Source organism: Neodiprion fabricii, chromosome 1, assembly GCF_021155785.1.
Source record: "Neodiprion fabricii isolate iyNeoFabr1 chromosome 1, iyNeoFabr1.1, whole genome shotgun sequence".
NCBI lineage: Eukaryota > Metazoa > Arthropoda > Insecta > Hymenoptera > Diprionidae > Neodiprion > Neodiprion fabricii.
Genome location: NC_060239.1, coordinates 27,239,693 through 27,255,629, shown reverse-complemented (window position 1 = coordinate 27,255,629; position 15,937 = coordinate 27,239,693). Strand labels below are relative to the sequence as shown.

Sequence of the window (15,937 nt, the reverse complement as noted above, 5' to 3'; positions counted from 1 at the left end):
TCAAATGGCTAATGGTAAAAGTATGAACATCAATGCTCTGTGACTAGTCTTATGATATTTTTTACTATTTTGATTGAATGAAATATCGAACTTGAAAATTTGAGCAACAAACTGACTCAAAAAAGGTTGGTATAAAAATAATATAAGTATTTGAGATGCCTCTTCTGAACAATTGTTTGGTGAGTTGATCCTACCATTTCTATTCATCCGAATATGCCAATAGTAGGTATGCATGCTCTGGACCCGTGCGCGTTTGGTTGCCAGAGCTTACTGCGTCAGGCGCAAGAAATTTACAATATTCTCTGGTATCGTACATAAAACTTTTATCGTTCATTTTTAATAAGTGTTTTGAAGTTTTCAATGCATATGGAACATTGATATTCAACTCAACAGTAGAGTAAATACTAGTACAATGGCCAATTCCTTCGTTGACTGTTCCTTTGCCAGTACCACGCCAATACAACATATCCTAGTCCGGTTTCACTATCGTTGCGCCAACCGCGGTCAAAATCGAAGTTTTGATCGGAGCCTGCGCTTTGCGGCATGGCGCGGATCTTGAGCGGCTTGTCAGCTGTTGGCTGTGGCAATTGTGTACCATTGTGTATGGTAGACGTCAAGGTGCTTAGCTTTGCCAAAAATGATTGGGCAATGAAAAATTCGAATATCTTGACAGTAGTGCAGTAAGAGTTAACGTCATCTAAGCTTTCGGGTGAATAAAAAATGCTGAGATGAAATCAAAACAACCTCTCCAACTTACACTAGCAATACTAAAGCCGCATGTAGTTAAATCACCGTTTGTTCTTCAGGTAAATTACTATCTAATTTCAAATGCAAAAACGTCTGGTGTGAGAGATCAATTATTTATATCAATATTGCGATCATATTGAGTAAGCCTCACCTCAGAATGCGTTGAATGTCATCATCCGTCGTGCACCTCCGCAAAGAACCTAACGTAACCTCAGTGAAAATAAATAAAAAAAGTCATCAGATACCTTGGTGACAAAATTAACCGAGTGTGCCTCAAATATCAAAAGTATGGCTGTAAAAAAATGCGAACTACTAGTGTTGAGATCGGCACGTGTGTTGTATGAAAAATTCTTTCAACTTCCAGAAAATTCGTGACTTGATAATTGATGAGGGTTTCAAAGTTGTCAGATCTCGTAGAACGATAATAACACCAATGGAGGCAGAATCGTTTTATGCAGATCACAAGGAGAAATTTTTCTATAACAGATTGATGACCTTTATGTGCAGCGGTCCTTCAGACATCCATATTCTGACAGCTCATGATGCGATAGCTAAGTGGAGAACATTGATGGGTCCAACAAAAGTTTATCAAGCCCAATTTCATGCACCTCATACTATCAGAGGGATGTATGGACTCTCAGATACAAGAAATGCAACTCATGGATCAGGTAATAGCATAAGAGAACTTTTATGCTTTGTACATAAGCAAAATAAATTCAAGAATTTCTGAATCCTTATACTTTCCAAGCTTAAGCGTCTTATGAATTAACTTCAAAGTACATTTCTAAGATTATTAGTTTACTAGTCCGCAAGTAATTCAAATAGCCGCAAGTAATTCAAATATTGATAGTGTCCTCATGTTTCAGACTCCCCAGAATCATCAAAACGAGAAATAGCCATATTTTTCAAAGAATTCAACATAGAACACTGGTTCAAAAATGAAGAGATTTTTTACAATTCAGGAAATTTAAAATTTGATCCATCTTTATTCATTCATACCATTGACAGAACTAAGAAAATAAACGAGAGTGACCAAGATACAACAATGATTTGAAGTTTAAAATTAGCAGACAAACGCCTTAAACTTTTGTCAAAAGAGATAATAGAGGCCCGTTTCATAATCCATAGTTCTATAGAAGTATCAGGGGTTCGATGTATTTGAAAAAAATTTCATTGTTGAGCTTCATTATCTTATTTCTGTAGAAAGTATCATGTTTGTCTGGTTGTTTCAGCTTTCTGTTCAACCATGAATGCACAATTCACCAGTGATATATTTACCATGATGTATTGTATATAAGAATCAAGCATACCTTCTAATAGTTGATTATGTAGATTATAAATAAAGGTAAAGCTGCAATGAAGTAGGTTGTGAATTTGGTAGTCATATTATTTATCCTTTCGAAGCTACTTGTTATCGTTGCACTTACCTCCCATGTACCTGAATCTATACTTCATGAATCAAGAATGACACTAAAAATTAAAGATTTTACTATATTCAAGGTAGGAATACACGTTGATGTTAATATTGAATGGGTATCGATTCCTGTTCTATGTTACACTGATCAGATCACTGGAAATTTATAAAACACAGTCATGCAGTAGAAATAAAAACATATGTTTTTTAAAAGAATAATTCATTGTATTTTTCTTTTGTACTTGAAATCTTGATGTTTAGTATTAGATCACCCTAATTTAAAACAGACTAGTTAATTTACATGCGTCAAACAAATATTTACAAATTATTTCCTGGATTAAATGTTTTTGTTCAAAACAATTCAATCTGCTAGATGCCTACAATATTTCTTGAATTATTTAAACGAAATACAAATCCTTCCATACTATAAGTAAGACATATTATACAATATACACAAGTTCTGCAACGCATGATAATGTGTACCAAATTGATAGATGCACCTCAAATCACATGTGATAAAAACTTCAAGCGTTAATTTTGACATAGACTTTTGGTCTCGAAAATACTTTTATACCCTCTTCTATTTTATTGAGCTGTTTCTCAATTTCCATTTTTCGTTTCTGGGATCTCAGAGTGTCAGTTTTTATTGGCATCATATTTAATTCCTTAACAAATTCTTGATAGTCTGCAAATAATATGTTAGTATGTTGTAAATAACATGTTAGTATTTCATCGTTCGAAATGATGTAATCTTTTTATAATTATTCTAACCACAGTTAATAAACAGCAAGTAGCAGCAGGTACTCACTTTTTTTCAACATACGGAGGGTCTCCTGGCGTTCACTGTCAGGCAGCGGGACGTGGCCATCTGGACAGTCAGGATCTGGTGCCTCTTCTTTCGCCTTTTGTTCTTTTTGCAGCTGTGCCTCTTTCCGTTCTCGAAGATATCTGTAAGTAGAAAATGTCCATTCAAGACAAGATTATGAACTATCACGGTTAAAAATCAAAACCGAAACAAAAAAAATAAACTTAAAATTAATTCTAGAGTATGGAAGATTAGTTAAAATTTTCAACCTATCCAAAACTCAAGTAAGATAAAAAAAAAGTAACGAGTCTACTTGCAGATAACGAGTAAAAGTAATGAAGAGAGAAGTTACTTTTAACATCATACTTGGGAACAACACCCTTTCGATAATGAGTGGGAGGTACGCCATTGTTAAGCTGTGTAGCCATTTTGGTAGCAATTGATGTTTGCTGTTTGTTCAATTTAACAAAATCCGTTCCTTCCTCACGGGACGAATCTAAGTGCAGATCAGGTGATTTGGGTGAAGGAGATGATGGTGCTGAACTAACATCCCCACGATCCAAGGGAGAGTTAGCACCTTCACGTGGTGTTTTATCATTTTGTAGTGCTACCTCCATTGTTTTGCACATAGCCAAATCCAGTCTAGGACTCCGTCGGGTAGAATACCTAAATAAAAATTGTTGTTCAGAAAAAAAGTTGCAAAAAGTAATTGCAATATCTTTCAAGCAGGCCATGAACACTAGTACCTAATTGTACCCTCGGCATACAAATTGCTCATGTGTTTAGCATCCAAAGTTTGAATTCCCTGGCTTCTATATTTTACTTCAGTGTTACTATTGCAACAATGCCCACAGTTTAGGTTTGGGTCTGAAGGAGCCTTAGTCATGTTGCTTTGCAGCTTTTTATTCAAAACTGCTTCACGAGTTTTTCTCTTGAGTATAGGACTCTTTGCATTACTATGCAGTACCATGAATCCCTTCTGAACTCCTGCTGTGGTTTTACTTTGCAAAGTTGGGGCACTATTTTTGGAATGAGGTTGAGCCTGCGACTTGGATTTTTCAGGACCATCCAATTTCTGTTTAGCAGTTGATGTGCATGTTTTATCAGAAAAGTCCTCATCTTTAGCTTCACGAAGACTGGAGTTCACCCGCGATGCTATGTTCTGATATCGATTAGACGCTTTTTGTTGCCTTCGAATTTGTAATTTTTGTAATTCCTCAACTTCCTTGTGATTGTGAAAATAATGCTCCATTCGCCGGAGATTTTTCACATTTTCATGTATGAAGTTTTTTCGCCTGTTTACTTCTGCATTTACAAAATTATACATGTGCTATCAATTTCAAAGAATAATGAATGTAACAATACTTTTCAACATATATATTGTGCTGAATATTGCCATTGATCAACTAGGTCATCGTAAAGTGTGATTTTAATAGTATGTAACCTGACTTAGGTATGGGTGATAACTGCATAACTGACGATAAACTTTAACGTATTCGAAATTATTCAGGAAACAATATTAAGTAGGTAGAATCTTAAAATAACAGAAGATAATTTGTAAACAGCTTTCCTTAACAATATCAACTAGAAAAGCTGTCTGGACTTACTGGGTTCGGGAAACACACCTTTCAATGTCGCCATTTTCAACGTAAAATCTATAACAATTGTTTTGTATGCGGAAATATCGTTGATAAATCCCGGTGGAATCTATAGGTAAACAATTATACACCGAATCGACTCGAAATTATTATATGAAACCTGAAGTGACTAATTTTATTCTAATGTTCGCACCAGGTATAATAACATACTTAATCGATATAAATTTAATTTATCTACCGAAAGCAATGAAATCAAACTTATCACTTCAATTTTGCGCACATTCCCGTTTTCAAACAAACAATTTTGTTTACAAAGCAAATCATGGCCACTCTGACATTTCTGCTGACATTTTCAGTTGCTACGAATGTTCATAGTGCTGAAATCTAGAAGCTGCCAAACATTACCGACATTGTAGTCGATAAGTCAGCTCGTGTTATAGATGGCGTGGAAATGATAACTGCCACGCAAAGAACCAGCAACCTCCATACCGTTGACCGAGGATATAGGTATAAATACTGATAATCTTGTGTTATTTTGCGTAAGAGTTTGCCGGGTTTGAGGGAATTAGCAGTTTCATATATCATCTATCAAGCAACTGACCACACCGGTAAAAGAAGTTCTTCATAACTAAGAACTATCGCGTACAAAACGTTGGTAACATACAGTCATCATAGTGGAATTGAAAAGCTGAGAAAATCCCGATCAAGAAATATCTGCAATTGGTTGGAGAATTCATAATTTGCCTGACGTCGCATGTTACGGCAATGCTCTAAACATTTGATCGCGTTGTGCGTAGTTTACGCGGTGTTTTCACCCAGCCACTGAGACCATAGAGATATATAAAACAGAGCATAAGCAACGGTGTAAGCGTCCCGTCAACGGATTTGAATCGGTTCTCTGAACGACAACAGATAATAATTGTAAACGCTAGGCAGACGCGTGCAGCTACCCCCACTCCATGTGAAGCGCGACAGCGAGGGGGGTGGGGAGGGGGGGAGTGAATTATTATGTTCCGTTCTTCAGAGAACAGATTTAGATTCCTTCCGAGCGCCGTGCAGCATCAGTCGTTTCCGAGCAATCGGAGCGAAATCGCGTAATTTCAGTATCGGTTCAAGATTCAGACCGCGTTGTTCAGGTGGTGTCACGTTGTTCTATCAGTGTATTTCCACCATACTCATCTGTGAATAATACACGAGGAGCAGCGTGTAACCTGAATAAAAACCGAGTTACTGAAATGAAAACATCCTGCGAACGTTGAAGGTGAATTTTGTGTCCGAGTTTTCATTGTTTGGTGTAACTTCAGATTTCAGTAATGTCTACTTTTATCTCTATGCGTGGAGTATCAATTTTATTATTTTTTTGGCTGATTTTCGGTAAATGCGCAATCGCATTGTTAGTAAGTTTGTTCAGTCGGTTCAAATAGACAGCTACAGCATAAAAAGTGAGTGCAGTATCGAGTGTTAGTGTTATTGCGGTGCGGATTTTGTGGATTTTAAGAAATTAGTGAAGATCTAAATTGTGTAAAAAGTGCGTCGCTTCACTAATAACCCTGAGATGCTACAACACTACTACATCTAAAAGCGTGGAGCAGCCCAGAGTCGAGGTAACAATACTTATTTTAGTTTTGGTCTTGCATAAAATGCAATGCAAAAATATGAAACTAGATAACAGTAATAATTAATTTGAAAACTGAAAAGCCAATTTGCTAAATTAATTCAAGTGTTGTATTTTGTTTTTCAGAGATTTAAGCGGAGACTTCCGAGTAACTTTTTCATTTCTCGGCAACGTCGGTGAGTTTGCATGTGTTAGGTTACGGGTATTTCCCTGGGATTCCTCTGTCACGTGGCGTGGCGGTAACAATTGTTACACAAATCTTCGATTTCTTAGCTTCATGGATAGGCTCATTCGCGATGGCAACGTGCTTGACTTTGTCGAATAATTTTTTTTGGCATTTAATTTACCATAGCCTGCTTGAAGTTAGAAATTTTGCACGTTGCTAAAAGTGGAATGAGCATCGCGACAGGTAACCATCGCTTATTCGACACTCGCGAGGTCGGATTGCATTTCGTAACTGATGTAAAAATCTACACTTGAATTTACCGATGTCGTTTAAGTGGTGGGTTCACCTGAGGTTTGAACGAATTCAATTATTTACATTATTGTTAAATCGATAATATTCCAAATTCTGGCATAACGTAACGTAATCAAATTGCATCTTATATTATATATCATTTTCAATCTTTTAACAGCCAACAAGTATTGATCAAGTGCTGGCTTAGTTCGCTTAGAAAAATGCTAATTGGTATACAGGATGTTTTTAATCAATTTTACAAAAGGTTAATGTACCGATAGTCTGCTAGTATTTAATAAAATAATACATACAATACGAGGGTTGGCGGCATACAACCGCGATACTGTATTCTCAGTAGGCAGACTACGATACAAAAACATTTTGCTCCCAACAGGTAAACAACGAAAGTGTAAGTCAGTGACCACGGCGCAAATGATGAAGAATGATGTGTGTTGGAAAAAATGGAGAATCGTTTAGATCGAATATAGGTAACCGGGTAGGTAGGTGGACGTTTTGGGACCCGTCGCGGGGTTTATGCATGTGTGTGTGAGAGTCTCTTTTTTCCGTTGGGTGGTTCCGTTGGGAAGCAGGCGAGGGTAGGAAGGTCGCGATGAGCCGTGATGTTACTAACTTTTGTAATCCACAGCGTCAAACGATCACAGAAACTTTTTTCCCAAAAGACTCCGTATTCGAGTCTCTCGACCATTTGCAAGCATTTGATATTAACGAAATCGAATTTCCCATTTCTTATCACTCTACAACCATTTTTCAATCGTTATTCAATTCAATTATTTAGTCATTACCGATCAGTATTCCATTCAATTGATCTCTGTGATCGTCTGAATGGGCAAAACGCATTTCTGGACCATCTATCGCGTTCCGTGGTACGCTAGATGGGGAGAGATGCTAAGCTCGAAGACTTCGCGTCGAAGAGGACCGCCGACCGTCACGCCACACAATAATGCATGCCTTCCAACCTCCCTCCCGATATCGCTTTGTATTCTGAGAACAACAATCCGCATAGCAATGTATCTAATTTAAAAAGATGCAGATGTGGATTGGGTTTCTAGAGAATTTTCAGGACAAGTTCCCGATAATACAACTTTTTTAATAGTTTAATCTGTCGCGGCCTTATTGCGCGCTGATTAATCACGAGAATTGTACGCAGCTTTTTGCGTGTAAATTAATAACCGGTATCGGACACGTTTTTTGGCGCGTCCATTTTGCAAGTATCATATAAAAACAGTTACGCACTCTCTATGTGCTGATCTTTCAGCTCTTCGGTCAATTTTTTGACGAATATTAAAATTTTCTAGTTCCATGCCGCCTTTTGCGCGTGGACTTGATACTTTTTAGTTATGAGAGAAAGTGCGGCATTTGAAAACCTGCGCTCAACGCGCAGGAAAAAAAATCTCGATATTGTATACTGATAATGGAGAATATTGTTGTAAGCATTTATGAAACATGTCTGAAATGTACAGAAATACTTGTTTAACTGATCGCATTATTTTCTGTTTCACAGAAACAAAACTAATTTTTTAACAAATGCACTGAGAACTTTAGAATGTTCAGTCGAAAAAGATATTCACTTTAATAACCAAAGCAGAAAAAGATGTTTCAAAAAATTTAGAATGTGTTTCTTTCATCAATACAAATAATAATTTAAGCAACGAATATTAAAGCGAATATCATCTTGGACTCGACCCATTTTTTGCCAGTGTTATGGCTTATGTGATTGTGCTAACAATACCTTCATCTGTTTCAGCTAATAAAACTTTTAGTCTGTTTCAGATGATCAGATTTTCTGTTTCTTTCAGCTAATCAAACTTTTTGTCTGTTTCAGCTAATAAAACTTTCTACCTCTTTCGGTTAATCAAACTTTTTGTCTGTTTCAAATCAAACCTTTTGTTTGTTTCAGCTAATTAAACCTTATGTCTGTTTCAGCTAATCAAACTTTTTGTCTGTTTCAGCTAATAAAACTTGCTACCTCTTTCGGTTAATCAAACTTTTTGTCTGTTTCAAATCAAACCTTTTGTTTGTTTCAGCTAATTAAACCTTATGTCTGTTTCAGCTAATCAAACTTTTTGTCTGTTTCAGCTAATAAAACTTTCTACCTCTTTCGGTTAATCAAACTTTTTGTCTGTTTCAAATCAAACCTTTTGTTTGTTTCAGCTAATTAAACCTTATGTCTGTTTCAGCTAATCAAACTTTTTGTCTGTTTCAGCTAATAAAACTTTCTACCTCTTTCGGTTAATCAAACTTTTTGTCTGTTTCAAATCAAACCTTTTGTTTGTTTCAGCTAATTAAACCTTATGTCTGTTTCAGCTAATCAAACTTTTTGTCTGTTTCAGCTAATAAAACTTTCTACCTCTTTCGGTTAATCAAACTTTTTGTCTGTTTCAGCTAATTAAACCTTATGTCTATTTCAGCTAATCAAACTTTTTGTCTGTTTCAGCTAATAAAACTTTCTACCTCTTTCGCTTAATCAAACTTTTTGTCTGTTTCAGCTAATCAAACGTTTTAACTTTTTAGCTCATCAAACTTTTTGACGTTTTAGCTAATCAAACCTTTTATCTGTTTCAGCTGCTAATCAAACCTTTTATCAATTTCAGCTTATCAAACCTTTTATCTGTTTCAGCTACTAATCAAACCTTTTATCAATTTCAGCTAATCAAACCTTTTATCTGTTTCAGCTGCTAATCAAACCTTTTATCAATTTCAGCTTATCAAACCTTTTATCTCTTTCAACTAATCAAACTTTTTGACTGTTGCAGCTAATCAAATCTTCTGTCCGTTTCAATTTATTTGTCCCTTTGTTCGTTACTTATATTTCTTACTCATCTAAGCTAATTATATTTTTGTCTGTATCGACATATGTCACTAATTGTATTTTCATCTGTTCCAGGTAACTGAGTTTTATTGACCATACTGAAAAATCAACATTTCAATTTTCAGGCTTAGGTCTGGTTCAGGTCTGGTTCAGGGTCAGTCATCTTGTTTTCTCCGATAGACAGATTTAGCGATGTAGTTCAGAATCATCATGGCCACAAAGTGTGTTAAAATTTGTTCAGCTGTAGTTTTTTTAAATGATTTAACAGTCTTTTATTGCTATCGTTTTAGTGTCAGCGTTTTTTCTCGAATCGCTCACAGGTCATGTTCGGTTTGTATTTCACTGTAGAATTAGGTATACAGCTATGTCATATTTTCGGGGTTGTGCTTATTCTACTCAGATTTGTTTCAATTTCTTCAAAAATTTCTGCATCGTCTTCCAGCAGGTAAATGCCAACGTCTTAGAGCGATTCGTGATTTTGATCTTGGTCTAGTGAATTGTTTTACGTATTTATCAGGTTCTCCATTTTAGTGATTATATCATACCTCATAAGAAAAAAAACGGTGCACGAACATCCAAAGTCAATCACAGTTCACCTATAAGATAAAAACAATGATCCTTCATCAACAATTAAAACAACCGTCTTTCATCCATAATTAAAACAGTCATTTTTCATCAATAACTAGTCGGCGGGTTATACGAACTGAAAAATTTCCAACAAACTGCGAATATACGCGAATACAAATTGATTGGGTAAAACAATTTACTATAATTAACATGTGAAAAAAAGTCATCTGTAATTTTTTTCGAAGAACGTAAAATCGATCTAGCCATTATTCTCCGTGGAGTAGGCCTACTGGGGATACCACGTAAAAAAAAACGCGCCAGTCGCTCTACCGCTTGCGGTGGTGTGGAAACGAGCGTAAGTGAACTTATTTTCACTAGACAAATACTAACATATTGTAGTTTTTAAAAGACGATTTTATTCTTTCGTAAATGTAACTCATTGTCAATAAAACTCATGATTCGATAATGTGTAACGCATGTGGAATCGTAATACATTCGGATTTTTCTAGTTTAGTCGGAGTGAATTCCACGTAAATACATCTTCCTTTTTGATAAATTTCGTTTCTTAATTAAAGTCAACAAAGTGCATATACCTTTGGGAATTTAGAATTAGGCAATTCCATCTTTCTCCCCCGCTTAACCTTTCGCAGTCGACACAAGTTGTTATAATAAAACATGATATTTGCATAACAAATGAGCACGTCTCCCGTGAAATCCGATAGAGAACAAAAAAACGATGCTCATTCAGAACCGGTTACTAAAAATGACGAAAGAACGATGTTTAAATTTTGTACATTCGAGATACGGGTAATCCGTCTAAAAGGCCCATTGCATTATACATACAAAATGGAATACAGTCAGAACTTAACTCCCATCTTCGCTTTTGAATCTATATTGTAGAAATTAGTTTAAAAATGTTTATTACAAATTTATATACACGCATGATTTATAGATTACTTAACTGAATCTACTATTGAATACTTTTTTCAAAAAATCACTACATTCACACACATAAAAAGAAAGGCAACAAATATGATAACTTGCATTTTATAATATTATTAATTGATTTTAGACTCAATTAAAAACCACAAGAGAAATGTTTTGTCGCAGTATACATATAAATTTATTACTTTCGACAGAAAGGAAGTGATCCGTTAATAACGGAAATCACAAATCAGTTGGAATATAAGATGACTATTTGAGTTGGAAAAATTTTCAACGGGTGATTATTGAATTATTGTGACTTACAAAAGAATTGCGAATAAAATGGTGTGTACAAAACGTCGTACTACGTAAGATAATACATAACACGCGTATGCTATGAATATTTTTCTTATACCCCGCAGATACTTGCCAAAGAAGCTGTGAATGACGGACTTCCAGAGAATACATACGTGAAACGCAAGAAAATGATGCACGAATAACAACGTTTTACGCATAAGTTGGCTGCCTCGCCACGAATTCCAACGACCAGTACAGGCATTGTTGCATGGCGATCTTCGCAGGAAGAGTATCGCTTGGAATTTAACGGACCTATGCATATTTCCCCAAAAGGGACAATCAGCCCACCACTGGAACCCGATGCTGTTCCAATAACTCATCAACGATGCATATTTCTTAGATGATTACAAAGTAATTACATGAATTTTCAACCAGTTCCTTGTAATTTTAACATGTGTAATAAAATTCATTAACGTTTCAACGATGTCTTTTCTTCACTTCGTGAAATTCATCTTCTACATAAGTCTGCAAAAATTGTAAATTCTGTTGGCGGAAATCTATAGAAATACTTCGATAGACAGAATGTTGTCTCAGAAGAGACCAGTGGTTTTTTGGAAGCAGGAACACTTTTGAAGCTTCCGAGAGGTCTTAGAACCTTTCATCTGTATTTTTGTTGACAGACATATCGTAGATAATTGATGAGAATTTGATTATAAAGAATCCGGAAAATCTACCTTTGGTGATATCAGTCGTCAGTTTTCGATATCCTATACATAGTATTATTATTAGGGGTTACTGGAAAAGTGCTAAAATTCCGGATAAAATAGTGTCGACTTTGTCGGGAATACATATTCTGAAACTCGAAATTCCTAACAATCAATACCGGCACTGCCATAAATGTATAATATATAATAGTACTTTTTATGTAGAAAGGCTTGGATTTTCCACTATAAATAAACTGCTTTTTTTAAAATACACGGAAATCTAACGTCACTTAAGAAATTATTTTTATATGTCAGCTGCATCTTCTTTTGGAATGAAGATATGAGCGTTGACTGAAGATACATATTATTATATTCAGTTAACGGTGCGAGTTAAGTATTAAACATATGTACAGAAATCATATAAGGTACAATTTCTTGAGATGAGATCAATTCAAATAACCCTTTCTGCAGTAATTGGACGCCAAGGAGACTAAGAACGGAGTTCAAGACCTCGTGAAAGGCTACAACTGGGAAGATACAAATCTTTCTGCACACGCACGTTTATGTGGGGTATTAGGAAGTCAATTCGACCATTATTCGAAATCATAAAAGATTTCGTAAATAATCCAAACTGGTTGTATAAACTTTTTTTAGGAAGCGAAAAATCATTTGTCTCAAAAGTGATTTGTACGACTCCACCTGGACTAATTAAACCCCCAGGAACTCAGAAAACGCATCAAATAGAGCGTAGGACCAAGAGTAGAAAAATGAATCCCACCAATTGCGATTTTGCCCTAGTTTGAATAATCGGGAAACTTCAGAAAACAGGAACTGATGAAATAACAATAGATTCCCGAGTGGTAATGAATATTACGCATACTTTTTCTATGAACTAACTGATTTATGTGTTTGTATTAACTCAAATACCTAAAAACAGACTAGAATACAGGAATACAAAGTTCACCCGCAACAGTCGTACGTATACAGAGTTACAAAAACGATTATCCTAGCTGTTTCAGTCAAGACAAGCTTGAATAATGGCAGATGAATCAAGCTCGTATAGATGACGCTCCAATGTACCAACATGAATATTGCACAGATCAGAATTTTTAGCAAAAGCAAAAATTCAGCAGTTTTGCATGCATGGCCGTAGGTACGTATCACTTGAAAAAAGGAGGTACAATGAAACTTCTCGTAACAAACACCTCGGAATAACGGATTCCTCTTTACAACGTAAAATCTAAAAATCTCCAGCAGTAGAATAAACAGATAGAGATATTTTCAGTGCCAAAGGTGTCTGCTATTGGGAAGTTTCACTGTAGTATTTTATTTGCGCAGACAAGTCGACAAGTTTATTAATATTTTGAATCATTTTCGTCCGTATCCCACATCAGTATCGTACCACCACTGGCTGCTAAAATACAGTTTCTCTGTGGATGTACGCAAATCGAAACAACGGGATGTATCTTTTCTGATAGATTGTTGTCTGACAATTTCTGCACCACTTTTTGCGTTACCAAGTCCCAAATCCATAATTTTCCATCTCCAGAACCAGATAAAATGTGTGTATCTTTGCAATCGACACTCGATTCCAAGCACAAATCATCTGCTGCATGCCCTGTGAATTCCCCAAGTAACTCTCCGGTATCTTTATCCATTAAGCGTATCACTCCGTCCCCACAGCTGATTACTATGCACTGACCATCTCTGGTAAAACTTGCGCATGTTGCTGCCTCTAAAAATGTAATGAAACGAGAATGAAAATTTTCCATAATGAGATGCGATATTGTGAACGTTATAAATATTTGGCATATTTTTGACGAAAGAATGATGTATCCTGACACTTTTATACCTCCTACGTAATCAACCAGCAGTTCACCAATACGTATGTCATATCTGCGTATTCTACTGTCATAAGAAGCTGCCAAGATTTCATGATCTGTAACTCTGATGCTCGAAACAGTGTCCTTCGCTTCTCGAAGGGTTTGCACAGGATCCTGACTCCGAGAGCGAATATCCCAACACATAACTGAGTTATCATGAGATCCAGAGATTGCCATGGTTGATTCCTCATTAAACCTGTATGAAAATTATGCCTCAGAAAGTTCATGGACCTTTTGAAACAGTTGAGAAATTATTCCAATTTGATAGCACAGTACGACGTGGCAGTCGAAGCAATCATCACCTTACAGTAGTTACTGGCCCTGCATGTCCTCTGAGTCTTCGAACAGGGTTGCCAGTGGCAACATCCCAAACAATTACAGATTTATCCATTCCGCACGAAACAACTTGACTACTGTCGCATGATGCAGAAGCGTCGAGTACTTCGTTGGCGTGACCGCCATATGTTTTGAGAGCTACGCCTCTGTACGGATTCCAGAGTTTCACTTTTTTGTCTGACCCGCAGGTAAGACAATAGGAGCCATCAACTACAAAATAAATAAATTGAATAATTAGATCAAGCTAGAACAGAGGTACTTCATTTTAGATATATTGGAAGCATAAAATTTCAATACAAAGAAAAACAATAAGTTTTCTTACAATGCATTTTGACCAGCATAAACATGCGATGAGATAGATGTTTGAACGAAAGTGAGAAAATTATAGTTCACATTGTCTCATCACATTAAACGTTAATATTCTAGCATAATGTTGCGAGGTTATGATCTTACCATTAAACCGCACAGCTCGTACAGCTCCCTGTTTGCATTCTATACTGTTAATAAATTTCAATTCCATGTTTACATTATGAAACGACTCAACAAATTACTTTAAACATCACAAAATACTTTCAAGCGACGATAATATCATCACAATTTCTATCAGACAAGGCCACGAGAGATGGAGTATTTAGAAATTATTGCAAATAAACCAATATCCTACAGTGGAATTTGCTTTTCTAGATTTAACAAACTGGTTGTATGAAATATTTGCGGCATTGCGTTCGCACCATGACGTGTACTCGGAACGTAACTGGTTGTTCAGCTGACTGCGAGGAACTTTGATACTGACACAAAACGTCCAGTGTTACAAAAATATCATGGAAGGAGTGGTATCAAGATGAGAAACCCTAGCTCGAGTTTATCGTCGAATACGTCCTGAGATGTTCCAACTGTAGAGTTGAGGACTTACTGCAGTACATCAGAAAATTACCAATTGCGACATGTTGGTGGCTGCATTCACCTTGGAAGTAGCTCAGTCTACAGGGTAGGGGTAGGGTAGGGTAGCGTGGGACAAACAGGAGAGAAAAGGCGAGCGAAAGAGCACCTGCTGAAATATGTCGAAAACACAGGTTCTCGCTTTTTGGCTGTAACTTTGAATGCGTTGATCGCAGCTTTTCAGATCAGCTATTGGAACTGCGTCCGATCGATTTCTCTCGAAAAGTTACGTCGATATAGTGCTCCAAAGCTCTGATTCCAGCACTTTTCAAAATCGCGAAAATTTTCGCCAAAAACACAAAGGGGTTAGCCTTACTTTTTTGTTGGGCAAAAAACTTTTGGTCTCAGATTCGTTTTAAACGACCCTTATCAGACCAATTGGACCCTCAGGAACTCAGAAATCGCAGCGAAATGAGCGTAGGACCAACAGGTGAGAAATGGCGAGCAAAAAAGCACCTGCTGAAAAATGTCGAAAATTGAGGTTCTGGTTTTTTGGCTGTAACCTTTGACCCGCCACTCGCAGCGTATTCCGACTGCGCCCGATCGATTTCTCTCGCAAAATTACGTCGATATAGTGCTCCAAAGCTCTGATTCCGGCACTTTTCAAAATCGCGAAAATTTTCGCCAAAAACACAAAGGGGTTAGCCTTACTTTTTTTTTGGGCAAAAAACTTTTGGTCTCAGATTCGTTTTAAACGACCCTTATCAGACCAATTGGACCCTCAGGAACTCAGAAATCGCAGCGAAAAGAGCGTAGGACCAACAGGTGAGAAATGGCGAGCAAAAAAGCACCTGCTGAAAAATGTCGAAAATTGAGGTTCT

The 15,937-nt window shown here is 36.5% G+C and overlaps 3 protein-coding genes and 1 long non-coding RNA gene across 7 annotated transcripts; 2 read left to right on the top strand and 2 right to left on the bottom strand.

Annotated features, from left to right (window-relative positions):
* Positions 1-537: 537 nt before the first annotated feature.
* LOC124181044 (nucleoside diphosphate kinase 6-like) lies at positions 538-2,120 on the top strand. Of its 2 annotated transcripts, none has more exons than XM_046567198.1 (3): positions 538-806; positions 1,112-1,415; positions 1,598-2,120. In XM_046567198.1, exons 1-3 carry the CDS (start codon positions 729-731, stop codon positions 1,687-1,689), a joined length of 474 nt encoding a protein of 157 aa, XP_046423154.1. In that variant the 5' UTR covers positions 538-728; the 3' UTR covers positions 1,690-2,120. The 2 variants fall into 2 exon arrangements, with proteins under 2 accessions (XP_046423154.1, XP_046423144.1); XM_046567188.1 differs by having other exon boundaries at positions 540-806; positions 1,614-2,120.
* Positions 2,121-2,386: 266 nt separating this feature from the next.
* On the bottom strand, positions 2,387-4,942 carry LOC124181035. 3 transcript variants are annotated; one of them, XM_046567166.1, is made up of 5 exons: positions 4,592-4,941; positions 3,713-4,271; positions 3,333-3,632; positions 2,970-3,109; positions 2,387-2,846 (listed from the first exon to the last, which is right to left on the bottom strand). In XM_046567166.1, exons 1-5 carry the CDS (start codon positions 4,605-4,607, stop codon positions 2,686-2,688), a joined length of 1,176 nt encoding a protein of 391 aa, XP_046423122.1. In that variant the 5' UTR covers positions 4,608-4,941; the 3' UTR covers positions 2,387-2,685. The 3 variants fall into 3 exon arrangements, with proteins under 3 accessions (XP_046423122.1, XP_046423112.1, XP_046423132.1); XM_046567156.1 differs by having other exon boundaries at positions 4,574-4,940; XM_046567176.1 differs by having other exon boundaries at positions 2,708-2,846; positions 3,319-3,632; positions 4,574-4,942.
* A 5,418-nt stretch (positions 4,943-10,360) lies between these two features.
* On the top strand, positions 10,361-11,735 carry LOC124179111. Its single transcript, XR_006869957.1, has 2 exons — positions 10,361-11,255; positions 11,380-11,735. It is a non-coding gene; the product is annotated as an uncharacterized LOC124179111 (long non-coding RNA).
* A 1,390-nt stretch (positions 11,736-13,125) lies between these two features.
* On the bottom strand, positions 13,126-14,888 carry LOC124179108 (WD repeat domain-containing protein 83). The gene is made up of 4 exons (XM_046563199.1): positions 14,631-14,888; positions 14,144-14,387; positions 13,811-14,037; positions 13,126-13,693 (listed from the first exon to the last, which is right to left on the bottom strand). The coding sequence occupies exons 1-4, from the start codon at positions 14,695-14,697 to the stop codon at positions 13,314-13,316; spliced, it is 918 nt and encodes a 305-aa protein (XP_046419155.1). The 5' UTR covers positions 14,698-14,888; the 3' UTR covers positions 13,126-13,313.
* Positions 14,889-15,937: the final 1,049 nt, after the last annotated feature.